Source organism: Perognathus longimembris, chromosome 14 (genome assembly GCF_023159225.1).
Source record: "Perognathus longimembris pacificus isolate PPM17 chromosome 14, ASM2315922v1, whole genome shotgun sequence".
Taxonomy (NCBI): Eukaryota; Metazoa; Chordata; class Mammalia; order Rodentia; family Heteromyidae; genus Perognathus; species Perognathus longimembris.
Genome location: NC_063174.1, coordinates 29,494,342 through 29,520,681, shown reverse-complemented (window position 1 = coordinate 29,520,681; position 26,340 = coordinate 29,494,342). Strand labels below are relative to the sequence as shown.

General features: G+C 39.5%; 1 protein-coding gene across 1 annotated transcript in view; it reads left to right on the top strand.

The window, feature by feature from the left end:
• Positions 1–4,508: 4,508 nt before the first annotated feature.
• Positions 4,509–26,340, top strand: part of LOC125363071 (reticulon-1-like) — a 102,187-nt gene continuing 80,355 nt past the window's right edge. The window contains exon 1 of the mRNA XM_048362051.1: positions 4,509–4,754. Within this exon, the coding sequence (XP_048218008.1) occupies positions 4,526–4,754 (229 nt within the window). The 5' untranslated portion in view covers positions 4,509–4,525. The remainder of the gene's footprint in view (positions 4,755–26,340) is intronic.

Below are 26,340 nucleotides of genomic sequence, written 5' to 3'. Positions count from 1 at the left end.
CCTTTCCCATATGGTTGGCTGTCTTTCTAGTTTGGTGGCTATGTCTTTAGCTGTGCAGAAACTTTTTATTTTGTAGTAGTCCCATTTGTTGAGTCTCTTCCCTATCTGTTGTGCCCTTGGGACTATGTTCAGGAAGTTCCTACGTGTGCCTATAAGTTCTTGCATCTTTCCTACTCTGTCCTTCAGTAGTTTCAGGGATACAGGTCTGATGTTGAGGTCCTTAATCCATTTTGAGTTGATCTTGGTGCATGGTGATAGGCTAGGGTCTACTTTGAGTTTTTGACACATGGCTGCCCAGTTTTCCCAGCACCAGTAGTTGAAGAGGCTATTTTTTTTTTTTGTTTTCCATTGTATATCTTTAGTTCCTTTGTCTAATATCAGCTGACTGTAAGAATGCGGCTTTATTTCTGGGTCTTCTATTCTATTCCATTGGTCCTCAGGTCTGTTTTTATACCAATACCAGGCTGTTTTTGTTATGATGGCTCTATAATAGAGCTTGAAATCTGGTATTGTGATACCTCCTGCAATGCTTTTTTTGCCTAGAATTGCTTTGGCTATTCTAGGTCTTTTGCTGTTCCATATGAATTTATGGGTTGCTTTCTCTATTTCAGTGAAGAATGTAGTTGGGATCTTGATGGGGATTGCATTGAATTTGTATAACAATTTGGGCAATATGGCTATTTTCACTATATTGATTCTGCCTACCCATGAGCATGGGAGGTCTTTCCATCCCCTTGTGTCCTCTTTGATTTCCCTTTTTAGATTTTTATAGTTCAGTGAGATTTTTTCTTTTGAGATGGTAAGTTGATTTGGAAAACAGTCTGATATTCTGTCAAATAGTTAAGTCCAGAATTCTCACATGACCTAGAAATTCTAGTCCTTGTTTCATATCTAAGACAAATGAAATGATGCCAACAAAAATGTGCACACAAACAGCAGAGTCATTTGTTATGATAAGTGAAATGAATAGTCATAAAAACCCACATGTTGTTGGATTCCCTTTATTTGAAATTCAGAATAGGTGAGTTTATACAGATGGAGAGGAGTGGTTGCTGAGATCTGGTCTTTGGGGTGGGGATAAGGTGGGAAGTGACTGCTCATGGATACAGAGTTCCTTTTCGAAAATTTGAAAGTATTTTATGTTGCTTGTGGTGCTAGTGCCATAACTCTGTTGTCTAGGGACAAAAACAAAAACAAAAACAAAAACAGATGCTTTTAATGTCCTCCAGGAGGGATGGGAAGAAGAGAGCTTACTGCTTTCCATGGAACCTTGCTTTTCCCTTAATTTGTGCATTGAATAAAATGACTATTTTTTTTCTACTACAACCACTCCCCTGGTGTGGTCTGATCATATTGTGTGGCACTTCTGAGTGCTGTGGTTGTTGTCTTGGACACCAGACTACAACCTCTAAAAATTAATTTTAACATAAATTGTTGCACTGCAGAAGGATGTGTAATGGTCTTTTATGTTGAGATCAAGAGATTCCACACATTGTGGAAAAGTGAAAATCACGTAACAACATGATCTGGGTGTTACTTAGAAATTGAGTGAACCAATTCCAGGGTCAGTGATTTTTGAGAAAGTTGAAGCATAGACTCTCAGCCAGACACTCACCTTTCTTCTAAGAAGGCTCAAAAGTAGGGCCTTGGTGTGGGTGCTGGTAAACTTAAATGTAGGAAAATGTCTAAGTCCTCTTTCCTATGGAATGTGGCCAATGACAATTGCACAACACTCTAAGCATTTATTACTTATCACACAGTACATACTATTTACCATTTCCAAAACAGGTTATTCTAAGTTGAAATAGTGTGTGTATGTGCTTGTGCACATGTACCTTAACTACTTTAAAGAACCTTTGAAATAGTTCTCTATATAGTCTCCCTTTCGGACTATAGAATACAGGAGTTAGAAGTAGAAACATCCAATATTTATTCAGTATATGTATAATGATGTATCTGCTAATCACAGAATATTTCTCTTTGTATTTGCTTTAAATGACTGAAATACAATGACTCCTTGGTCTATACAAATATAAACACCAAAATAGAACTTTTAACATTAGGCCATTATCTGGAAGTAATTTGATATGTGCTATTATCCTCATAATATAGTTTACATGTGTGAACCATGTAGTGTTCTCAAGGTCTATAAAGAGGCAGAACTAAAATCTCCAGACTGTAGTTGAGGAACTAGAGATAGAAAGAAGCTGCAATATTGAGTCTAGGAAGGAGTCACCTAGGTTAAAGTTTGTTATTCATAGAACTTTCTCCATGTCTCCACCCACATTTTCCCAGTGATAAAGGTTGATTGAAATTAAGAAGCTAGTCCTAAATAGGTGCTTTTCAGCAGATTTCTTTTTAAATTTTTTTGTGAACATTACTTTACCAAGAAAGAAAAGAAAGAAAAATAAAGCTAAAGACAAAACCTGACAGTTCTTTTGTCTCAATTCTTCTTGATGAGAATTTCTTAAAAATGCCAACTCTATTTTATCTCAAAAGTATTCAAACCTTGGAAGTCTACTTCTATATGTTATGCCATACATCTTCCAGTTAGTGAAACTTTGGGAGCTTAAGAGCATTCAAGTGTAAAATAATACAAATATTGATCATCTACTTAAAATCATAGAAAAATTTCTTCTCCCAAATAATTTGTATACATCCTTTCCTTCTTCTTCCTCCTCCTTTTCTCCTCATCCTCTTCCTATTGTGCTGGATATAGTACCTAAGACTTTACACATGCTAGGCAAGTGCTCTACCACTGAGCTACATTTCCATCCCATTATGCTTTTTTTCAGCTGATCAAAATAGAACAATTTTATTAAAATGAAACCGTCAAATTTCCTCTAATAAGGAAAATCTAAATATATTTCACTGGCCATTTCTTCTATATAGCCTCAAATGACAGTATTGATCAATATCTGATGAAATATGGAAAATAATTACAATCATGCCTTCACACTTAGTATTTATTTTAATCGTAAGGCGCTTGCATAGGTATTCCAGGTTTTTCATGATGGCTTTCATTAGTGTTTCTCAGAGAAACAAATTAACATGCTGCAAATTATCTTGTATGTAACTCTCACCACATTTCTCAAATATTCAGTATCCATTAATAGCCAGTTAAACTTAGATGATTAAAGTTTTCTATGATCTTGATACATTAATAATAAAACTGAGAAATTTCCACTGGGTAATTTTGATGCTTCAGCACGTTCTAAACAATAGATCTGTGGGAGATTTCAGCAGTACCCTTGGTTACACAACTGGATTAAACTCCATGAGAGATAGTAGTATAATAAGCTTTTCATTTTAGTTATCTCAAGTACGACTTAAGAAAATTTTGTTGTCCAGTGGAATATCAATGTACTAGTGGAACAAAAAGATTAGGCTGAATCTGAGATATTTCGCTTTAGCATTTATCAGGAGCACCCGCATGATGCTGAAATAATCTGCACATGGACAGGTAGGAAATCCTCAGTACCACCCATCCTCACATTTGCTACAGAAGACAGAGCAGGTAAACCAATTTCCTCTACTTCATATGTGGAGACCTAACCTTAGCTTTCAATTTAGGAACCAATCAAGCACAAGGGCTTCTTTGAAAAGATGGGCCTAAGGCAAATCACTTCCCTCTTCTGAAAATGTCTTCTTCTACAGCAAAGGAAAAGCAGTCGCCGGCATCTTGGAACATCTAACTTCTCAAATAAAAACATAACCCAGACGACTTGTAATATCTGGCTTCCCCCTCCCCCCCCCCCTTCTGTTTCTGGAGGGAAACCCTTGGTGCTTTTGGCCTGCCTGTTGATTGATATCCTACTTGCCTTCAGGGCTGGTTGGGATGTCTGGAAGCCTTTAATTTATTTTCCTTTTTCCTGATAGCTCCTTCTACTATTTTTCAGCCCCGTTCTAGAAACAGCTTAAGTACACGGCATTTAAACTGGAGATGGCAACACCCAGCTCTACCCTTTCTCACGCTTCCGTGGCCCTTGCACACCCGACTATCGCCCCCAGGGCTCCGCGGCTTCCTCTTCTGGGAGCCCGGTCGGAGTTGAACTTCTGGCGTCGGGAGGGCGGCCGGCTTCCGCGTCTCCCCTGTCTCCCCGCAGCTGGGGCCTGGCTTCTACCTGCGGATCCCCACTCGTGTCCTCCTCCCCCAAACGAAGGGAAGCGGCCAGAGGATCCGGCACGTTCCTCCTCGGAGCCTGCCATTGGCAGGTCGGGGACTGCCGTGCGCGGAGCGGGGCGTAGCAGGCCATTTTCACCTGCGTAATCGCAGGGCTGGGAGCGGCGAGGCAGCAGCCGCGAGCCGGGTAGGGGAGGAGCGCGGGCAGCAGCCTCGGCGGGGCCCGGGGAGGCGGAGGAGGAGGGGAGGAGGCGGAGCTCGGGCGCCGGGGATCCGTGGGGGGAGAGGCGAGCTGCGGCTCGGCCAGACTTGCAGTAGCGGCGGCCGCGACTTCGGCGTTCCGCAGCCTCTCCGAGCCCGGAGTTCCCGGAGCGGACACCCTGCCGGCCCCGCCGAGCAGCCATGGCCGCGCCGCTGGATCTGCAAGACGAGCTGCTGCCTCAGGCCAGCCCCGGGTCCCAGTGGTTCGGGGATCAGGAGGAAGGGGTGGACGACCCGGAGACGCCGAGAGGGGCCAGGCCCGAGCTGCCGGCGGGGGAACCCGGCTGGGGCTTGGGCACCGGGGCGCCGCGTGACGAGGGCGCGGGCCCCGCCCGGCCGCTGCCCGTTGCCATGGAAACTGCATCCACAGGTAAGGCGGGCGTGCGGGCGCCACTGTCCCCCGCCCACCCCTTTACCAGTGGCCTCGGGGACTCGGGTCCCCGAGGGCCCTGGTCGCTACAGCTCCCCCCTGCACCTTCCCGGGCCCGCTGACTTGGGCACCCACCCCAACCTGGAAATGGGAGCCGACGGGTAGAAAACAACAATTTCCTTTTCTTTCTTTCTTTCTTCTTTTTTTTTTTTCATCCCCGAAAACTCAGAAGAGAAACAGAACGCTATTGATCATTTTTATTTCTTTACCACTCTTATTTTGGCCCTGAGCATTGTCCTCGTGGGCAAGCCGCGGCATCCTGGCCGCGGGCGCGCCCGGGGACAAGTTTCTCCAGGCCGTCGGGAGACTCGGAACTGGAGGCCAGGGATGACAGGTTGCGATGCTTTCCTGGGACGTGTGCAAGCAGGCAGCGGGACCCGGTGACAAGGCACCGGGCGGCCCTTGGCCCCTGGACCCGGCTAGGTACAGGGCAGCCCTGTGACTTTAGCTCCCCTTTACGCTTCCCTCCAGAAAGTGCCTCAAAGGGCTCCCTGCCAGTCCCCCTGCCAGACTCCGCTTCCATCTCCCTTCCCCCTTTACCCAGAGCGCAAATCCCTTGGTTTGAGAGACTAATTCTTGCTAGGAGGTTGGGAGTTGTGGTTTGTCCGGCTTCAGAACCATTTCCCCCCTTAGCTAGCCCGAGGCCTCCATGGTGCTGGGGACATTGAAACTTGGAACCCCGAAATGCAGCAGTCAGTCCTGACTGCGAATTGGAGGAGTTGGACGGTGGCCAGTGGAGGAGACACATCTTACGGCAGTAAAATTCACCCAGAAATTGTCCTGGATTCGGCCACCCTTTTGCCTGATTCCCTTCTTTGCCGTCCGAGCAGACCGGTGCCTAGCTTGACCCTGGGGATCCGGCGCTTCTGGACCAAGGAGGCAAGAGGCCTGCACCCCGGGGGGCTGCCAGCCGGATTCGCCCCCTTTCCCTTCTAGAGATGTAGAGGGTGTGGTGCTGCGCTGTTCTCTGGGAAGCTTTGCTTTGCTGGAGTGGGAGTTGTGTAGTTTTGGCAATGTAGCCCTAGAAGGTCTGGGAGGTGAGTGCTTCAGGAGGAGGGGATAGGGGGACAGGACTGGCATCTGCGCGCTTGGCAGCTGAGTTAGGGAAACCCCTTTCTAAAACCACCCCCTCTGTGAAGGATTCTGGGGAGTGCCTTAGGTTCTAACCCTGCTCCACTACAAAAGATATGAGATGGGGGTTAGAGAATTCGGTGAGCAAAACTTGTTTAATATCCTGAGGGGAAAAAGTAGGACAAAGAAGGAGAAAGAGGAAGACAAAAAGGAGGAAGAGGAGAGAGAGGAGGAAAAGGAGAGAGAGGAGGAGGAGGGGAGGGGCAGGGGGAGGAGGAGAGAGAGGAGGAAAAGGAGAGAGAGGAGGAGGAGGGGAGGGGGAGGGGGGAGGGGAAGGAGGAGGAGGAGGAGGAGGAGGAGGAGGAGGAGGAGGAGGAGGAGGAGGAGGAGGAGGAGGAGGAGGAGGAGGTAAAAAAAAACAAAGATGAAAAAAGAAGGCAAGGGCAAACAGCTGAAAATCTTATGTGACATACATCAAGTATTATGAGGAGAGAGTGTGTGAGAAGGGGGGAATACCCAGACTCTTTTGCACCTCAAGGAAAAGGAAAAAAACAACAAGCTTACAACTGTCAGATCAGATGGCAAGTGATAATTGGCCATTGAAAGTAGCTAATGTCTTTAACATTCTTCACTAAGGGTAGTTCAGAATTCAGAACCTCTACCCATCATATTCAAATAATTTCTTTATAAACAGTCTGCCTCCCATTAGTGTCATAAAAGGTAGGTAAACTAAGGAAAGAAAAGGAACAGAAACTAAGTGGCCTGTGGTCTATGCACTGTAACCAGTCTCTCCATAGAAAATGCTAAAAAAATATAAATAATACAATGTGATGTTTCATTAGTCAAGCTAATAAATATTGTTAATTATATTTTTTGTTGAAAATATCTAAAACCTATCTAACAATATACAAAATGGTGACCACAATATCTAACCTTGCAGTTTGCACTTTTGATATCTTTACTATAAAAATATTTTGTTTCGTTGTATATATTAGGGGCTTCTTAGGCCACTCATACACTAATAAGATTAAACGAGATCCTAAGCTTGGATGGGAAGAGAATGCATATTTATATAGAAATGTTTTCATTTATTATTACTGCCTGAAACAGCAATAGCTGTTGATAGGTTACAGTTTTAACTCTGTAAATTCTCTACTGACAGGCTGGCTGACCTGTTACATGAGAGCTGGATACTGATGGTTACAGCCAAATAAATTATCACAGATTGAAAAATCCAAATGAAATCTGGGCCAGCTTCCTTAACTGCTATCTTGGCAGTTTTATGTCCAAAAACAAAGGCAGCCGGTGAATCCTCAACTGTATCAAAGACAAAATCAAAGAAAGCTAACTAAGTACATTGCCTTTTTAGCTTCTCAAAAAGTTGCTTTATTATTGATTTATAAATAGAAATGAATTTTCCCTCAGTTCTAGAGCCTGAGAAGTCTAAGACCAAAGTGGCGGCAGATTCAGTATGTGGTGTGGTCTGCTTCCTGATTCACAATTTTCTGCCTTTTTGCTGTGTCCTCACATGGCAGAAAGCTGCCATGAGACTCTATGATGACTAAGAAGTACACTGATTGTGAAGCACTGTAAACAGATTTTGTTTCTTTCTCAGATGAAATACTAAAATGGAAGACAGATATTGATGTCTCGAAAACTTTTTCTGAAAGAAATACCACCAATGATGCCATCTGGACAGAAATTCTGTTATTTTTATACACGGATGATCATTAAAGATGCCAAAGAAATATTTCCAAAAATATTTCTCAGCCATTCCCTGGAATGAATATATGTTTCATCTGTAAAGCTACACTGTAATAGCCCCTCTGTACTGTCTTTTCAGGTATTCTCTTATTCTTGTCCTTTATGTGGCACAGAAATATTTTTAACAGAAATAACACTAGCTTCTTGAGTTGCAAGGTTTTCGTGACTAAAACTGATTTCTATGGCCAAGAAACATTGAATTGCTGTGTGTAGGCTATAATGTTAGAGCTGTTAATTGTGAAACTGTGCCATCATCTAATAATGTTATACAAAAGAGGTTAAGAGTAACTGCTTTGATTTTTTTCATGATCAGTTATTTTACCACTGGAAACTATTCAAAAAGAGCATACAATAACGAAAGTATAGAAGAATGGCCCTTTGTTTAAAGAAAAAATTTAAAATAGAGCTTTTGAACAAAATGAAATGGTGAGAAATTAACTCATTGTATGCTTTGGAAATTAACTCATTGACTAATTCATGCATGAAAGGCCAAAGAACAGATTAGAGAAGGGTCAGGAGAAATAATAATGTTGAATTTTAGATAGTTTGATTTTAACATATAAATTGCAAAAAAGAAGAGATTTTTCCAGCTTATATTACTTGAACTAAGGAGCTAATAAATTTGTATTTTTCAAATGCTAAATATCACACTGTAAAAGAAAAGTTATTTTTGCTCTGTCAGGATTTGAATAATCTTAAAAATATTGCATATATTTTGTGTTTCTTCTGCTTAATATAATCAATCTAAAGATTGATTATTAGCCATTATTTTCATCTAGATATTGGCTTGGGTATCTTCACTTTGGGATGTGTTTGATAAATGTATGGAAACTTTTTAATTTGGGATTATTTCCAGTAATCCTCCTCAGAAAGTATAGATCTCAATTATCTGTTTTTATTTATCTTTTAGAAGACCAGTACTATTGAAATGGGAAGGGCTACTCTACTTTGCTTTTATAATCTACTAAAGAACACATAGGAATAAAAGAGTTTAGAATCCTAATGCAATTTCTTTCTCTGGCTATAACCTATAGGTGAAATCAGTAACATTTTTGGCAGTAAGTATAGCACTTGACCCTTAATATGGAATATTCAATTTAGGTTACGTTAAAATTTAGAAATACTTACATGCTTTTAAAAGACATTGAAGGGACTAGGTGGCCGAGTGGTTAAGGTGATGGACTGCTAAAAGACATTGAAATATAGGTATTATTAAGACTGTCAGCCTAACATTCCTTTCTGAATTGTTTGTTCCAGGAAACCCATACCACCAATACTCCAAATGCTCCAATACCACCCATAGGTGCTCCCCACCCCATGGGGTTATATTTCTGAGAAGTTTGGGGCAAGTTGTCGTGCTCATTATGCTGGCTATCCTGGGAAGTGTGGATTACAGAAAGTTATTATCTGTAAATTGAGAAAGCATGGTGATTCAAGTTAGTGAACACTTACTGAATGTCTTCATTGTGTTAGGATTTTTGCTAAGCATAGGTCATGGACTCCTGCAATATGTGTACTGTTTTGTTCACATTAATATTTAATGTAGCCATTTTCTTTTGTGTCAGTTTTTATTTTTCTCATTCACAAGTCATTCCTGGAAACATGACCGTTCGGTTTTTAAAGTAGGTAGCTGGTAAAGGAGAACACCACGCGGTATTCAGGCAGGAAAGAAAGTTTATTACCGAACTGCTGGCCTGTGGCCAAGATGATCCATGGCCGGAGAGAAGGGAGAGAGAGAGTGACCCCCACCCAGCCCTGCTTTATTTAGGGCAGGGGTAAGGGGTGTGGCCAGGTGGATTAGGATGTGACCTCAGGGAAACTACTTGTCAAAATAGAGTAGTGGGAGCAGGAGGGGCAGTCAAAGGAGGCCCTTGTCATAAGGTGGCATTGAATCAGGGACTTAAAGAAAGTGGCAGGAAAGTCATTCAGATGCCTGGGAGAAGAGAATCATTTTAGGCAGAGGATATGGTACTGGTGTGAATGTATCTGGCACATGGCAGAAGCATCTGGAAGGACAGCGAAGTGTAGTAAGCAAAAGAAGGAAAAGGAGGAGATGAGCAAAGGATGAAGGACAATGGCATGTTAGATCCTCCAGGTTCTAGGTTTTGGCAGTGGCTTTGCCTGTTAGTCTCAATGAAATGGGGACCCGAAGAGAATGTTTACTTGCTTTTGAGCAGAGAAAGAACATATTTAAAGCTTAAGCTAAATGTCATGGATCACTCTGGTCACTATATTAAGAAGTAACATAAGATAATGGTGTTCGCTTTGGAGGAAGAATGAATAAATAGTAGGCTTTTGTAATAATATGAGGAACAAATCATAATGGCTTGCTCCACAATGATAGCATTAGAGGAGATGCATGTGGTTGGATGCTTGATACATTCTGAATAAATATTCTGAAACTAACTGTGTATCCTGATGGGTTATGGATGGTGTGTAAGAGAAAGGACTCAAAGATCATGCGTTGATTTGAGCAAATATGAGGATGAAAATATAATAATGCTTTGACTAATAGTTGAAAGTATGAAGATTTTAGGAAGGTCAAACTTTAGGGAGAAGTGTGTTTATACAACTGTTAATTTTTAAATGCTCACTAGCATAGGTGGAGACGTGAAGCTGGTGGTGAAGGGGACTGAAGCATGATCTGAAGTAGACATGCATGTTTGGGAGTTGTTGACAGAGAAATGAGATGACAAAGGAAGATAATGTTGACAGGGAAGGGAAGTTCTAGAATCCAGGAATGCTAATATATTCAGAAGTCTGGAAAAGGAAAAGTGACTACAAAAGTAGGCGAACTGAAAGTGTGCGGCCCTAGAAGTCAAGAATGCTGTATGTCAAAGGGAATTAAATGACTTGATTCAGCCAAATGTTACTTGTAGGTTGGGTAACATGAGGACTGAGACTCAATCATTGGCTTTGACAGGAAATTATTATGAATTTTCTGAGATTGTTTTATGAAATGTTTGAGATAAAACTTGGTTAGAATGTGTCTTAGAAAAAATGGAAGGGAAGAAAATAATTATTATATATTTTACATGGTAAATCCTTTGTACAAGTACTTAAAGATAATTCTTTTGAGAAATTTGCTATAAAGGAAACAAAAACAATGATATAACTGAGGGATTTGAAAGAAAAGAAAATTTTCTTTCACTTAAGTATTTTTTTTTTATTGTGGAAGGTAGTAAAGCATGTCTATACTTGGCTGCTATAATGTGCTTTTATGAGCCCCAAACAATGGGACTCACTGGTTATGTTCTATAGCCTTCAAAACAGTGAGCTAAATTAAACCTTTTCTCATTGCAGTCTGATTATACCAAGCATTTGTTATAATAACATAAAGCCATCCAGCGACTCAGTAGACAGGGGAACCCTGGTGTTACAGAAAAGGGGCGATTTCCTGTAACTATGTCTCTGAGGAGATGAGAGGAAATGGAGCCATAGCACAGTGGAGAGTTGATGTCAGACATGAGGACAATTCATGAATATGACTACAGGAAAGATAGAGGAGAGAGCACGTATGCAGGGAGTGGGTGGACATGTGAGTGAAAGTGTGCTCTTCTAGCTTCTATTTTATTAATACATAGAAAACAAGGTCACCACAGAGTAAAAGCAGGGGTGGAGTTCTTGAAAGTGTGAGAAGAGGAATGAAGGCAAAACATTATCATCTAGGGGTGATAAAACATGAGAGGATGAGGGAAATGTACAGGAATTCTAAACAGGGCTTGAGACTCACTTGGTGTTGATGGTCATGTACTTACAATGAGATTAGTCATCATATATATTATAGGTTTGCAACTTTGTAGTCACATTCATGCAAAAGTGAGGTTACTGGTTTGGATAAAATTTCAGAAAGATAGTATTATTTATGCCAAGAGTTTCATACTTCCTAAATGGGAACAGTACACCTACTATTATTTCGTTCTTATTACTTTAAATTTTGGTTATGATATTTTCACCCATTTCACATGTTTCTCCAAAGTGAATATCACCCCAATGAAGTCAGGGGCAGTGACTATCATAAAGACCTCAAGGTGACTTAACAGTCATGCCCCATAAGACTGTAGTTACTTTTAAACTCACCTCTAGTTCTCCATTGTCTAAAAAAATACAAAAAACCCTCATAATGTAATACTTTGCCTCATAAGGACTTAACAATTTTATTTAATTTTGAGTTATTAACCTAAATGTGAAACACATTATCTATAATATTTCTTTTCTGGAGCCATCTTCAGTACTTACCATTAGGTTCAATGCTATAACTTCGCAACATAAAGTATTTTAAAATATTCTGAGAGTTCACTGAGTAGTTGTACAATGCTAAAGGCACCTTCCAATTTGTTCTGTTCTGACTTCTCTGTCTTATTCTCTGTATGTTTAGAGCATATTACTCACTGAAAGACCATATTTGCTGATTCTTCTATGAATTACATTTTCAGCTGAGGCAGTTCTGCTAATTTTCATCTTCTACCCACTCATGAATTTTCCAATTTACATCAGATTATTGTCTAGTCATAAATAAGATTCTTTCTTCAATGTAGAGAATTTGTTGAATATCTTATATCATGTAAAATACCTGCAGTTTTGTTTTATTCCTCAAAAAACAACTCTTGGAAAACTGAATATTATATATATTTGAGTGATTGTTAATCTTGTTGACAGTAATGAAAAAGAAAAACCAAGGACATGCCTGTTTTGGCATGAGTTTTTCAACTAAAACAAAAAACCCCAGAGCTTCTCAAAATGTAGTCTGTAGATGACCAGTTCCAAAATTTCCTGGGGTAATCCACAGACCTCTGCTCAGGGAAACAAGCCCACCAAATATAAGGGAGAGCTCGGAGATGTGATAGCCTTATTAAATTGCCTCCCCACACTTGGTTACTATTAATTTGCTAGAAGCTGTGGAGAACAGAGGAACCTGAGTGATGTCCTCTATCCCCCTTTCCTCCCGAGCTTATTAGTATCTAGTTGAGGTATGGCTGACTCCTTCAAAACAAATATAAAAAACTCAGGTCATAAGACAGCCAAGTGCTTTGATGGGTAGTAAAACCTTTATGTATAGCAATAATTTTATGATTGTATGAGTTCCAAAGTACTTGGTCTCTTGAAAGGGATAGAATGCAGCTTATATTTAAAGGACAGATAGAAGAAGAACAGAAGTGAGAAGATAGAAGAAGAGATAGAAGTGAACAGATATGGAGATGAGCACCTGCCCAGTTAGGCGGGAGAAATGTCCCAACCTTTGGGGGCAGGTCTTGACTAGGTTCCTTTTATGTGGATTCTGAGATCTCAACAGTTTGGCACACAGGCTAAGTAATAGTATAGATATTGTGATAAGGAGGATTAATATGACAGTGGCATAGAAGATGGATTTGAGCAGGGGTAATCCTGAAATATGTGAATTTTACTGAAAGAAGACGAATCCAGTAACATCAAATTCAGGGTCCTGAATAAGTAACCATGGAACTACGAAAGAGGCCGGTACGCTGCTGGAAGAAAGATGACTATCTTCACAGAAATATTCAGCAGGACTTTGTAACTGACCATTGGACATGGAGGGATGATGGGAGGAATGAATAAAAGATGACATTAAGGTTCTATGCTTTATAGTTGGGAAAATATTGGTGCTTTATAGGGTGGAGGCAGGAATTAGGTAGGTGGTAAAGATAACCAATTCACTTTTAGTTTTTTTTTTTTTTTTTTTTTTTTTTGGCCAGTCCTGTGCCTTGGACTTCAGGGCCTGAGCACTGTCCCTGGCTTCTTCACGCTCAGGGCTAGCACTCTGCCACTTGAGCCACAGCGCCGCTTCTGGCCATTTTCTGTATATGTGGTGCTGGGGAATCGAACCTAGGGCCTCGTGTATCCGAGGCAGGCACTCTTGCCACTAGGCTATATCCCCAGCCCCTCACTTTTAGTTTTATAGGGCTTGAAATGATGACAGGCCACGAGTGAATATCTGTGGGTAAAGGAATAGCTCTTTAGAGATCTAAACAGGACTGTTAATACAGATTTAACAAATCAGAAGAAAAGCTGTAAAATAGATTAGTTTTTGAAAGTAAGATTATGAGGAATAGGGAAATAGGAAGAAATGGGTTAGAATGATGAAAGGAGTGACATTGATCAAGATATATTATATTCATAAACTACTGTTAAATAGTAACTCCTTTGTACAGTTACCTAAAGATTAAGAAAATAAAGAAAACAAGGCCAAGGACAAAGTGAAAGCTCTTTGGAATCTACTAGCTGACTGATTTAAAATAAGAGCTTGAGGTAATAATACATTTGTATATATGGTGTTAGCATGGCTGATGATAAAATGATAACTAGTCTCATTATTACAGTACTATCGAAGCCAAGATATCATGGTATAGGATATGTTGTAAAGGAACAAACAGACTATCTACTTTTGGCCTTGGCATAAAATATTATGTCATAGTAAGTAACTCACACAACTGCTTTTAAGTCTTGGTTTTTTCATAAATATTGTGGACATAATACAGTTTCTCTGACTTTTTAAAAATAAGGCTCTTATAAAGATAAAATGAGATAATATGAAGAAGAATGTATTATGTATTTAAGGTGCTATTAATAGGAATCCTAGTCAGCAGAAGAAATTCAGAACGAAGACCAGGAAAAATTAAACTATCCTAGCGCTAGATATTTTATCTATCTGTCTGTCTATCTATCTATCTATCTATCTATCTATCTATCTATCTATCTATCTATCTATCGAACAATCTATCTATCTAGTCTGTCATGGGGCTTGAACTCTGGGCCTGGTGCTGTCCCTGAGCTCTTCATCTCAAGGCTAGTAGAGCCACAGCACCATTTCTGGGGTTTTTTTCATGGTTAATTGGAGATAAGAGTCTCACAGGCTTTCCTGCCTGGGCTGGCTTTGAACCATGATCCTCAGATCTCAGCTTCCTGAGTAGCTAGGATTACAGGCAATAGCCACCAGTGCCTAGCTCTCAGCCCTGGATATTTTAATAAAAAGTGCTTGTCATACTTGGCTGGGCCTTAGCCAAACAGCAACAAGGAATGATAGGAGAACAGAAAAGAATGGGAGTGGGAGTAGTCAGCACTGGCAATCAACATCAAAGATGTTTTGCCTAGGAGAGAGGCAGTAGAAGTGGGGAGTTGCTGTATTTGCCACATTCTCATGAGTGATTAGTGACTAGAGTAGGCTTGAGGTGTTCCCATAAGGCCAGCTGGAGTGAGGGAGGATGGCAGATGGGATCTGCTCTTATTCTCCTGCTAAGGGTATTAAGTGAAGAAAGCTGTCTCAGGTATATGTGGACTAGATGAGGAAGTACCACTAATCAGAGAGGGTTTACACTAAAAACCAGCACAAGGCTACCTGCAAGGCTGGCTGGAATTAACTGTCTCTTTGTGCTTGTGACAGTCTAGCCTTAAAGCTCAGGAGGTTAAAAATTCACTGTAAATTCACTAATACTCTAGAAAGATGGAGTACTCATATTTTTCCTCTTACTCTTCTAGCAAAAAGCAAACTAAAAATCTGAGTTCATATTTAAACCAAATATTTTTAAAAGACTGAAATGTAAAGAGAAAGAGGCAGACTTTCTAGAAATCTTGGAGCCCTAGAAAGTACACAGGAGTAAATTATCTAGGTTTCCTTCCTTCCTTCCTTCCTTCCTTCCTTCCTTCCTTCCTTCCTTCCTTCCTTCCTTCCTTCCTTCCTTCCTTCCTTCCTTCCTTCCTTCCTTCTTTTAAATGTATCTCATAGTATACATTGGAGAAGCCAGCAACAGAAAATAACAAGGACATCCCCTCACACACTCCCCACAAAACCCCTTTCTTTCTAGCAAACAAGACTGGGAAACTCCAGCTGTATTAGTCAGTGTTTTCATAACTATGACCAAAACATTCAACAGAACAAATTCGAAGGAGGAAGGACTTATTTTAGCCGGTGGTTTTAGAGGAATAATTCTATATATTCTTGGACAGCATATCCTTTGTGGCGAAACTGTAATAGAAAAGGGCCAGGAAGGATACAGCGTCTAGGTACAGGCCCTGGTAGTGTAATACTTCATATAGCCACTCCCATTTCCCACATTTCTACTACTTCCCAATAATCTTTTCAAAATTTGAATGCATTCTTTAGATAAGAGCCTACATTATTTAGTTGCTTCTGGACATGTTCTCATAGACATACTTAGAGATTTGATTTATTAATATTCTAGGCATTTATCAATCTAATAAAGCTAACAACCAAGATTAACCATCATACCAGCAAAATACCGTGAAATAGACTAAGGCCCCATTACTACTGCAGTGCTGAGCATGTCTAGCTTACAGGCCACCTGGCAGTGTAAGAAGCAGCTGAGTGAAGACTCAGGAGTTTCATTGCTGTTCAGTGGTAATAAGACTAAGTAGCGAGCCTGATTTTCATCTTTACCCACCATTAACAAGGCATCTGGAGTGACTGTAGATAAAATCTATTTCCTTTAACACCCAAATATCTAAGTTTCAATAAAAAAATCAGTTATTGGAGGAAATACCAGAAGGATTAAACTAGAGTTACAGAAAACAGTTAACATAAAAATTGTACAGGTATCAGAATTACTTGACAAAGATTTTAAAGCAGCTATCACAAAAACAGCTCAAAAGCATTAAAAATATACTTAAAATGAGTAATAAAATAGAAAGCCACAGCAAAGCAATAGGCTTACTGAAGAAATAGAAATGTAAAGGACCTGAATATGTTGGCATGTGCTTGGAATCCCAGAAATCCCTAGTCAGGAAAATATACTTCACTATTTTGCCTGCAAATTCTGGGATTTTAAAAAAATATGATTTTCTTGTTATTATTAAGGTGTTGTACAAAAGAGTTACCATTTCAAAAATCAGATAATAAGTACAATTCTTTTCGGACAATGACACCTCTTCCTTTCCTTTTCCCAATTTTCCCCTCCTGTCTCTATCCACAGTTCCAAAGTTCATTTTACACATTGTGTATACTGAATACCATGAAATCATATTTTTTACCTTTCCTCCCTCCATTTATGCATCCCCCTTTGAAAGAGGGTTTATATGCATTAAAGAAGGAAGTAACTTTCTAACTCTCAGAGTTCTGTGACATCAGATACTTGCATGTAAGAGCAACCGTTTCACAGTTAAATAAAATCATACTAAATTGTGCATTCATTTGTTCAGTGAATATTTATTATCCATTTACTGTTCACATACAGATTATGAAGTTGGGTAGATGACACTTAAATGTACCATAAGAATATATAAATTTGTACAATTTAATAATAAAAATGAAGTAAAATAAATACAACAAGATAGATCTGAGGAGAGCAGTATACATGAGGGGGAAAGTTTCTATTGCATAAACATAATTTTAAGGAGTTTTCTTTTTCTTTCTTATTTTTGTGCCAGACTAGCACTTGAACTCAGGGCCTGAGCATTGTCCCTTAGCTTTTTTCCCCTCAAGGTTAGCTAGCTTTCTGTTACTTGATCCACATATCTATTTCATGCTTTTTGCTGGTTAATTTGAGGCAAGAATGTCATGGACTTTTTTGAGATAGCTGTGATCCTAGATCCTCAGATCTCAGTCTACTCCATAGCTAGAATTACAGGCATGAGCCACCAGCACCTGACAAAGATATGTTTTACCTATAATAATGAGACATGCTCTTCACATTTAGCTTCAAAATGAGTGAACTGATTTTTGCCTCCAACCAGAGTGTGGCCTCTACTAAGTACCATATTTATAGAAATTTCAATTGCCTCTACTTATCATTCCATTATTAGTTTATTTAACAAAGCTTTTTATTATACATAACACAGGAGAAAATTGACACCCAGCATGCCTGAATTATCAGAATTGAACTTAAGTGAATTTATTTCTTTAGTTCAATTCATGGTGTTTGAGAAGTGTTTCTATTTTATTTGTTCAGGACTGTGTGAAAAAAACAAATACCTAGTATTGCACCATGGTTTGGATATAGTTTATCTTCCTACAGTTCATGTGCTGGAAGTTGGTTGATGATGTTGTTGGAACCTTTGTAAGGTGAGGTCCTGTCAAAGGTAATTATCTCATGGGGCCTCCACCCTTATGAATGTATTAATCCTCTCTTGAAGGAGTGAATCAGGCCTCTTCTAACTTGGTTGATTCTCACAAGGGCAGATTGTTATAAAGTGAGGCGTCTTCTGTCTTGGTCATTTTTCCATGTGGCCAGTTCCCTTTCTGCTTCCCTGACTTGTTCTATGTGTGGGCAGGACAGGGGATTTCATATTCAAACCAGAACAACAAAGCTAGGTGATGGAACAAGTAATAGGAGGAGTCATCACCCTAGAGACAGGAGGAAACACAGAGGGGAGAGGAAAGCCGGAGAAGAGACAGGGTCCAAAGGGCACAGAGAGCTATGGTGCTGACTTAATCTTGGGAATGGACAGAGGAGACAGATCAGAAGAGGAGGGAGGAAACCAGAACAATGGAGGATTACAGAAGAGAGAAGGGCACAGAGGGAAGCAAAGCCTTCGAGGAAGCAAAGAAAACAAAAGGAATTGATTTATAAAGAAGAGGAAAAGACGAGTAGGCAGAAAAATATAAGTTCTAAAATCTAGAGTAGGTGAAGAGTAGAAACTCTTGATTTTACATCCCATAGAAAGCCATATGGAACACTTGAAAGTGGGGTGACCCTGGCAGGCCCCTGGGGTCAGGGTGGAAGCTGTGCCTGGGGCAGGCTACCAGAGCTTTCTCATCCCTGTGCTAGATGAGACTAGGCAGTAGGCTGAGTCAGGCTTGTGGGCTGGACACACCTCTCACCCTGGGGATTTTCCAAAGGACTCACAGGAACTATATAAATGAAGAAGAATTTAGCTCAGGGTTTTCCCTCACAGATAAAGTGACTATTTATATACCTTTCCCTTCTGTATAACTAGCTCTGAGACTTGCAAATATAGTGTTCAGATAGCAATGTCAGAGCTTAATTGCTTTTTCTTTCAACATGCTTAAATCTAAAAATGTTTTCCTTGATTAGAGATCAGGAATAAGTAAAGAAAATAGATTAGTAGAGAATAAATATGAAAGAAATAAACATATATGTAGCCCCTACTGCTAGGATACAGGCACTGTGATACACCTTAGATTCGCTTAAAGGATCACCTGGCTAATTTGAATAGGGGTGATAAACTAATTTGCATAATTTCACTACTTCCTAACAAAGCTATAAACTACATGTAAAGAAGGAGACTTCCAGTAAGGTCTGTCTTACTAGGCTGCTTAGAATGTCCCCTAAACTAGACATTTGGGTTCACATTACCTAGACAAAACATTCTATGCTTTCAACAATGTTCATTTAAGCCATATTCTTCCTGAAGGGCCTATCAGAATTATTTAGGTAAGATTTGGAGCTCATACCTCCTTTCATAGATGATGATTTGGGTATTATAAAGTTGTTAAAATTATATCACGTGGTTTGTTTCTTCTTGGCTAGACAGAAAGTCCCTTGATATAGAGGTTATGACTCCTGTCATGTCTATAATCCTCAGCAGGGGTTCAAGTATGTGAGGGTCAGAATTTCATCATTTGATGATTTATTTTATCTTTTCCTTTGCCTACATCAAATGCTTTTGATATCATATTGAGATCATAGCACATTTTCAAAAGCTTTCTACACTCACAGAATCAATAACTTTTAGACTTTAGAAGTAAAATTTCAGTCTTCTATTTTTTAAATTTCCCCCCACATTTTTATTAGCATCAACTAGTTGTACAAGGGAGTTTTATTTTGATATGTCCATATCCCATTCAACTATGGCCCCTTATCCCTCTCTCTCTCTTCCCTTCCCCACAAGATTTTATTTTTATTTATTGGTTAATTAATTTTATTTTTTGTGATATGAGTTTTAACTCATATATGTGTTTGAACTCTTGAACTAGGTGGTCGTGACACCTCTGAAGCATACCTCCAGTTCATCGATCTTTTTTTCCCCCTTTTTCTTTTTGTGCTGGCACTAACTCTTGCTCTCATTTGGCTTTTTGTACTCATGGCTAGTACTCTACCATTTGAGCCACACCTTCAGTTTTGACCTTTTGCTAGTTAATTGGAGATAAGAGTCTCAAATTTTTCTGCTTGGGCTAGGTTTGAACCTCAATCCTCATATCTCATCTCCTGAGTTACTAGGATTATAGGCATAAGCCACTAGTGTCTGGCTTATAGTTCTTACATCTTTTGTATACAACTTCTATGACCACTCCTAAATCAGTCAATCACAGTGTTAAGTTCACCTATTTATAACAATAATCATTCTATTAATGTAAAATTAAAACAAATTTTGACAGGTGTTAATGAAACCATTTGATGGCAAATGAGTTGTTAGCATTTTAAAAAATTAATTGAATGGCTGTCCTTGATACAGCATTCAGTTACCCTGAGAGTTTATATAATAAAATGCAGTGGTTTGTGCTGATACTAGTTTGACATAATGCCATTTAACAGCCCCTCCTTCAGAGCACCTGACTGCTCACTTGGATGTTGTGCCCTCAAAAAGAGGATGCTATATGGAGGCAAGACCCTTGCAAGTGAGGTCCTTGTTTTTTATAAATAATAGGAACAATCATAGGAAATTAATCTTTCATTAGTTTATGGAGAACAATTCAATTCTAACCATTTAAAATCTGAACAGTTATTAAGTAAACGTGAAAGTGGCTCAGCCAGACACGAGTGGCGCATACCTGTAATCCTAGCTACTTAGAAGGCAGGTCCAAGCCAGCCTGGGCAGAAAAGTCCATGAGACTCTTATCTCTAATTAGCCACCAAAAAGTCAGAAGTGGAGGTCTGACTTAAGTGGTAAAGTACTAGTTTTGAGTGAAAAGGCTAAATGATAGTGCCCAGGCTCTGAGTTCAAACCCCAGGACCAACACGTTTTTTTTTTTGTTTTTTTTTGTTTTTTTTTAAAGCCAGGCACTGGTGGCTCATACCTGTAATCTTTTTTTTTTTGGCCAGTCCTGGGGCTTGAACTCAGGGCCTGAGCACTGTCCCTGGCTTCTTTTTGCTCAAGACTAGCATTCTGCCACTTGAGCCACAGCGCCACTTCTGGCTGTTTTCTATATATGTGGTGCTGGGGAATCGAACCCAGGGCTTCATCTATACGAGGCAAGCACTCTTGCCACTAGGCCATATTCCCAGACCCATACCTGTAATCTTAGCTATTCAAGAGGCTGAGATGTGAGGATCATGGTTCAAAGCTATTCCAGGCAGGAAAGTCCATGAAACTCTTATCTCCTATTAAGCACCAAAAAAAAAAAGCTGGAAGCAGAGCTGTGGCTCAAGTGATACAGCACTAGCCTTGAGCAAAAAAACTTAGGGACAGCTCTTAGGCCCTGAGTTCAAGTTCCCACCAAAACAACAACAACAGCAGCTCCAACAAAATGAGATTTGGAATTGCCCATGTGCTAGCAAACGCGGACTGGATAAAAGTCTTCGTATAGGGGCTGGGAATATGGCCTAGTGGCAAGAGCACTTGCCTCCTACACATGAAGCTCTAGGTTCGATTCCCAACACCACATATATGGAAAACGGCCAGAAGGGGCGCTGTGGCTCAGGTGGCAGAGTGCTAGCCTTGAGCGGGAAGAAGCCAGGGACAGTGCTCAGGCCCTGAGTCCAAGGCCCAGGACTGGCCAAAAAAAAAAAAAAAAGTCTTTGTATAGCTTTGTAAACAAGTTCATAGCCTGGTCTACTTTTTGACTGCTGGCTACAAAATCTGTGCCCGCTGCCTCCATTTCTACTTGGCTTTCATGCATAGGCTTTTGTTCCTGTACATCAGAAGTAAACTATGGGCTTAGCAGTTACCTGTGCTGATAGGGAGGGAGGGATCATGAAGAAAGTCATTCCCTGTCACTCTAGGGTATAAGCAGAAACTACATAATCACCTCTCAGAGGTGTTTCAAAAGATGCTTATTTGTAATGTGGAAAGTTGAACTTAATTACTTCAAATACTCTCTTTATAGTCCTACTGTCAGGATTCTATGGTTTTTTGATTAAGCAAGAAATTGCTGTTCACTGTGTCCTGAGAATGATTTTGAAATTATACTTGTGGGACAAGAAATGTTTTTAGATTTTTAATTTTTATTTATTTACTTTTAGATTTTGAAAAATTTGCATGTACATTAGATATCTTGGGTAGAGGACCTAAGTTAAAGCACAAAATTCATTTATATTTCACATACACACATATCTTAACAAAAGCAGAATGTAAACTTTACGTATTTTAAATTATTATGTGCACAAATCAAGGCTTCATGATCTAGAATGTTCCACTTGTATTATGTCACGTTAAGTTTCAAAGGTTTCAGATTTTGGTGAATTTTGGATTTTCAGATTAGGGATGCTCACCCTGTGTTGGGATTTTATACTTTTTGCTATAATTTATGCCTCCATATGGCCATAATAGAAAGAATATAAATTGGCAAATAATTTTAGCACTTCAAACATTTTCCATTTGCTATATTTGTGGGCATGCTAAGATAAAACATCTTTTCTTAGTAAAATAGGCATGTGATGAGTCATTTTATACTTTAAAGTGGTAGGCAAAAATATTTTATAAAGTAATATTACTAGAGGAAAATACTGAAAATGTAGGGAGGGACTACTTATTATTATGTACTCACATGACCAGTCATATGATAAGCAAGCACTAGAAATACAAAGTTAAAAAATACTCTTTCCTCAATAAACTTATAGTAGAATAAAGGAGATACATAAAGCAACAATTGTGTTTTAACCTGAAGAAGATATCTGATAGGAGTCTATGTAAGAAGCTTTGTCAAGCCCTGGAGCTGCAGAGAAAGTCAGAAAAGCTTTTTACTGGAAGTGACTCTGTTAGCTGAGTTTTCATGGATGAGCAATTAGCAAGGCAAAGCATGGGGAATACCAGTCAGAGACAGCAGAATGACTTCAAACTGTTCAAATCATGTTTCCCCCTTCTTGGCTTGCCTCCAAGCCTGTGTTCTTCCCTCTCTTCTTCTCTTCTTCCCTTCCTCCCCCTTTCACTTGTCTTGCCTCTTAGACTCTCTAGGTTTCTAGAATAGTGATGAAGGATTACAGAGCTCTTTGTCTGCATTCCTCTTTTATGAATGAGTACTTAGATATACATCTCTAGATTGTTCTTTCTTTGTAAGCAAAGCCATTTTTCCCAAAGTGGCTCTTTTCTGAGCATGCATACGGCTTTCAGAATTTGGCAGACTGTGCACCTCAAACAGGTTGGGAGATACCTGGCCAAGGGCCAAGGGCACTTAAGCCAGACCAGAAAAAGTCAATTTTATCTAGCAGTAAGTTGTCCAAAGCACTGTTTATTTTTAAAAAAATTGTACATAAACAGAAGCATTTTCTGTGACTGTAAAAAATAAATAAATAAACAGAAGTATTAAGGAACTAACTCATAGATAGTTGTTTTTTTTTTTTTTTTTTTTTTTTGGCCAGTCCTGGGCCTTGGACTCAGGGCCTGAGCACTGTCCCTGGCTTCTTCCCGCTCAAGGCTAGCACTCCGCCACTTGAGCCACAGCGCCGCTTCTGGCCGTTTTCTGTATATGTGGTGCTGGGGAATTGAACCTAGGGCCTCGTGTATCCTAGGCAGGCACTCTTGCCACTAGGCTATATCCCCAGCCCTCATAGATAGTTTTAAAACATGAGACTTTATTAAAGCATGTGCCTAAGTTACATACACAAGCTTTTGAAAGATTCATTACCTTTTTTCCCCTTTATGCTTATTTAGTGGGAAATGACTGAGAAACATTGAACAGAAGAGTAGGTAGGTGCTTGGGGGCAAATATTGGGACTCCAGGAGCAAGGTGACGTGTGTGTGTGTGTGTGTGTGTGTGTGTGTGTGTGTGTGGCACTAGTTCATGGATGTATCAGCATGGATGGGTACTGGGATGAAAAAGAGTACTTGAATAGTGTTCTGTAGCTAACTAATGCTTATCATGTACCATGGGTGAAAAATAAGAAAACAAGCTGCACTTGGTCCAGAAGTCACCATCTCAGATCATTCTGTTGCTCTTCTTTACAAATGTACCAGTGGCCAGTGGACCAGAAAGAAGGGTCAAGGAAGATACCATGGCTCTGGGCCTTCTTCTCTTCTTCCTTTATACTTACTCTGCAGCTTAACCATGGACCTTCTATGTATCCCAACCTAGTTCTCCTCTATAATAACCCACCCTGGTTTACTGCTTGTAGACATCAGAGCTGTTATTATAGAAAAGACTCAGGTTTTCCACAGCTCCTCCAAGTTTAGTTATTGAAATAAATAGAATGTGCACTGACTGTATGTTTATAGTTTTAGCTATGAGTGTTCATAATCTATATACTGCAGATAGGTGTAATAGTGGAATTCAGGAGTTTTCTTTATTCTTTTAGTATATCCTTTATAGAATTGTCCATGGAAACTGCCTGAGATAAATTCTTTGAGCCTTGAGTAATGTTCCATGTTGGAAAATTTGCAATGATAGTAGAAACATCTATGGAGAGCTGGGTGCTGTGAAATGAATGAGTAGGGTCCTAAAGTGGCTCAGAGGCTCAGAGGCTGACAAGAAATTCTATGTGGAACCAGCTATTGGCCATTCATGCCTGTAATCTTAGTTACTCAGGAAGCTGAGCTCTGTGGTTCAAAGCCATACTGTATATGAAAGTCCATGAAACTCTTATCTCCGGTTCACTAACAAAAACCAGAAGGAGAGATGTGCTCCAGTGGTAGAGTGTTAGCCTTGAACAAGAAAGCTAAGGGACAACACCTAGGCCCTGATTTGAAGTCCTAGTATTGGTGCACATTCACACACACACACACACACACACACACACACACACACAGGATCTGCATTAGGAAAGCACCCAGGCTGGGGTCCAGCATGGTACTTGTTTGAGAGCTGATGAGGCTTCTTCAAATGAGGCCCAGTGAGGCTGAGTGAGTGGGATTGGGGTTTTATGAAACACAGTGGATAGAGTTTGGAGATGAAATAGAGAATTATTTAAGTTTCTGGCTCAGACATGTGGGTGGATGACAAAGCTTTTGAGTGAGGTACAAATACAGGAAGAGAAAATCAATGTAAAAATGCTTCTAAAGATAGCGCTGTACTGCAAATGTAGCATATTAATATTAAAATCATATCTCACTGATGTTTAAGATACAGTCATCAATAGTGTTAGTTATATATACATAGAGAAACTACCAGGAATCACAAGGCTAGTGATTTAATATCACTGTGTAAAAGATATAAACTATGAACCCTTTCAATTTAATTTTGTTTTAGTCAGTAGAGGAGATCTACCATGTCAAGTTCATTTGTAAGTTGATAAAGTTTTACTTTATAGATTTTTGCTTTCTGATATAGAGAAGTGTTAATTCTACCCATTGAAAGTTGGTTATGTAATTGCATTCTTATAATCTTACTTATTATTCATAAATACAGACTAAATATTATAAATCTTCCCTAGAGAGGAAAATAAAGTTACCTAGGTGCCAATAAGATATATCATAAAGATTTCCTAGTATATGTTTACTCATTTGGTAAAGTTATTAGATAAAATAGTAGAATGATTTTTTATTTAGTTATCTTCCCTGAGTACTTTATAACCTTTCATAAAATGCGCATAATATTTACTGTCTTAAATATTGCTTAATGTGTAGTTTGTGTTGTAAATTACATTCATACTACAGCATTGTCACCAGTGTTGTGCAGAGTTGACACAATTAATCGCCAGCACCTACTCTGTAACCATTAAAAACCAACTCCCCATTTCCATCTCCCCCTAATCCCTGGCAAACCAACTTCTAATCTGCTTTCTGTCTCTATGAACTCAACTACTGTAGGAAAGCTTGCTAGTTTTTTATTTTTTTTCTTCAGAGACTTCTATTAGAATCACCTGGCTCTGAACAGAGAACCATTTAAAAATAAAAAAAGAAGCAAAAGGATATTTTTTTCAGTGAGCAAGGTAAAGATTCACATGTAATGAATCCAGGACTATAGAATTTTTTTTTTATAAAGTGGATGCATCTTTAAAAAAAAAAGTATTAAAGGTCATTGAAACTATTGAGGCCAATACAGAAAATGAAAGGAAAAGGACCTTATGATCCTGAAGACAGGGGAGAAAGGAGAGTGGAATAGCAGTTTGGTATTTTGTATATTCCCAGCTCTTTATGTATCTTACATACAATGTAGGTAATGTGCCTTCCATTTTATAGTTAAGGCAAGAGATGGAGGGTGCATTGTATTCTTTCTGTCTCAAAACCATATTTTCTGTGGCACTGAGACATCCTTCCTTATGTCACTTACAGTTGAAGAAAATTGCTTCATTAACACTACTCATTTATTGAGCTCTTCCTGTTTTCGTGATGTACAAGTAGCTTCTTTAAACACGGAAGCCAAAAAGCCAGTCTTTGCTATCCATTGCCCTGCAGTTTATAATCTCTTTACTTTTACTTTTGTGCTAGTACTGAGGCCTCAAGCTCTTGCTTGTCTTTGTTGCTCAGAACCTCATTTGTTTTCATATTTTCATATATATTTATATATATATATATGTTTTCTAGAAACTGTGTGTTTCCTCATGTTGACATCCATGTAGTGATGTTGAATTGTAATGTTAACTGTTCAAAGGGTTAAGAGCAGTATGGTGCTTTGGGGGTGAAGGGAAGATAGCATGTTGATGAACTTGGGCACATCCATGCTATT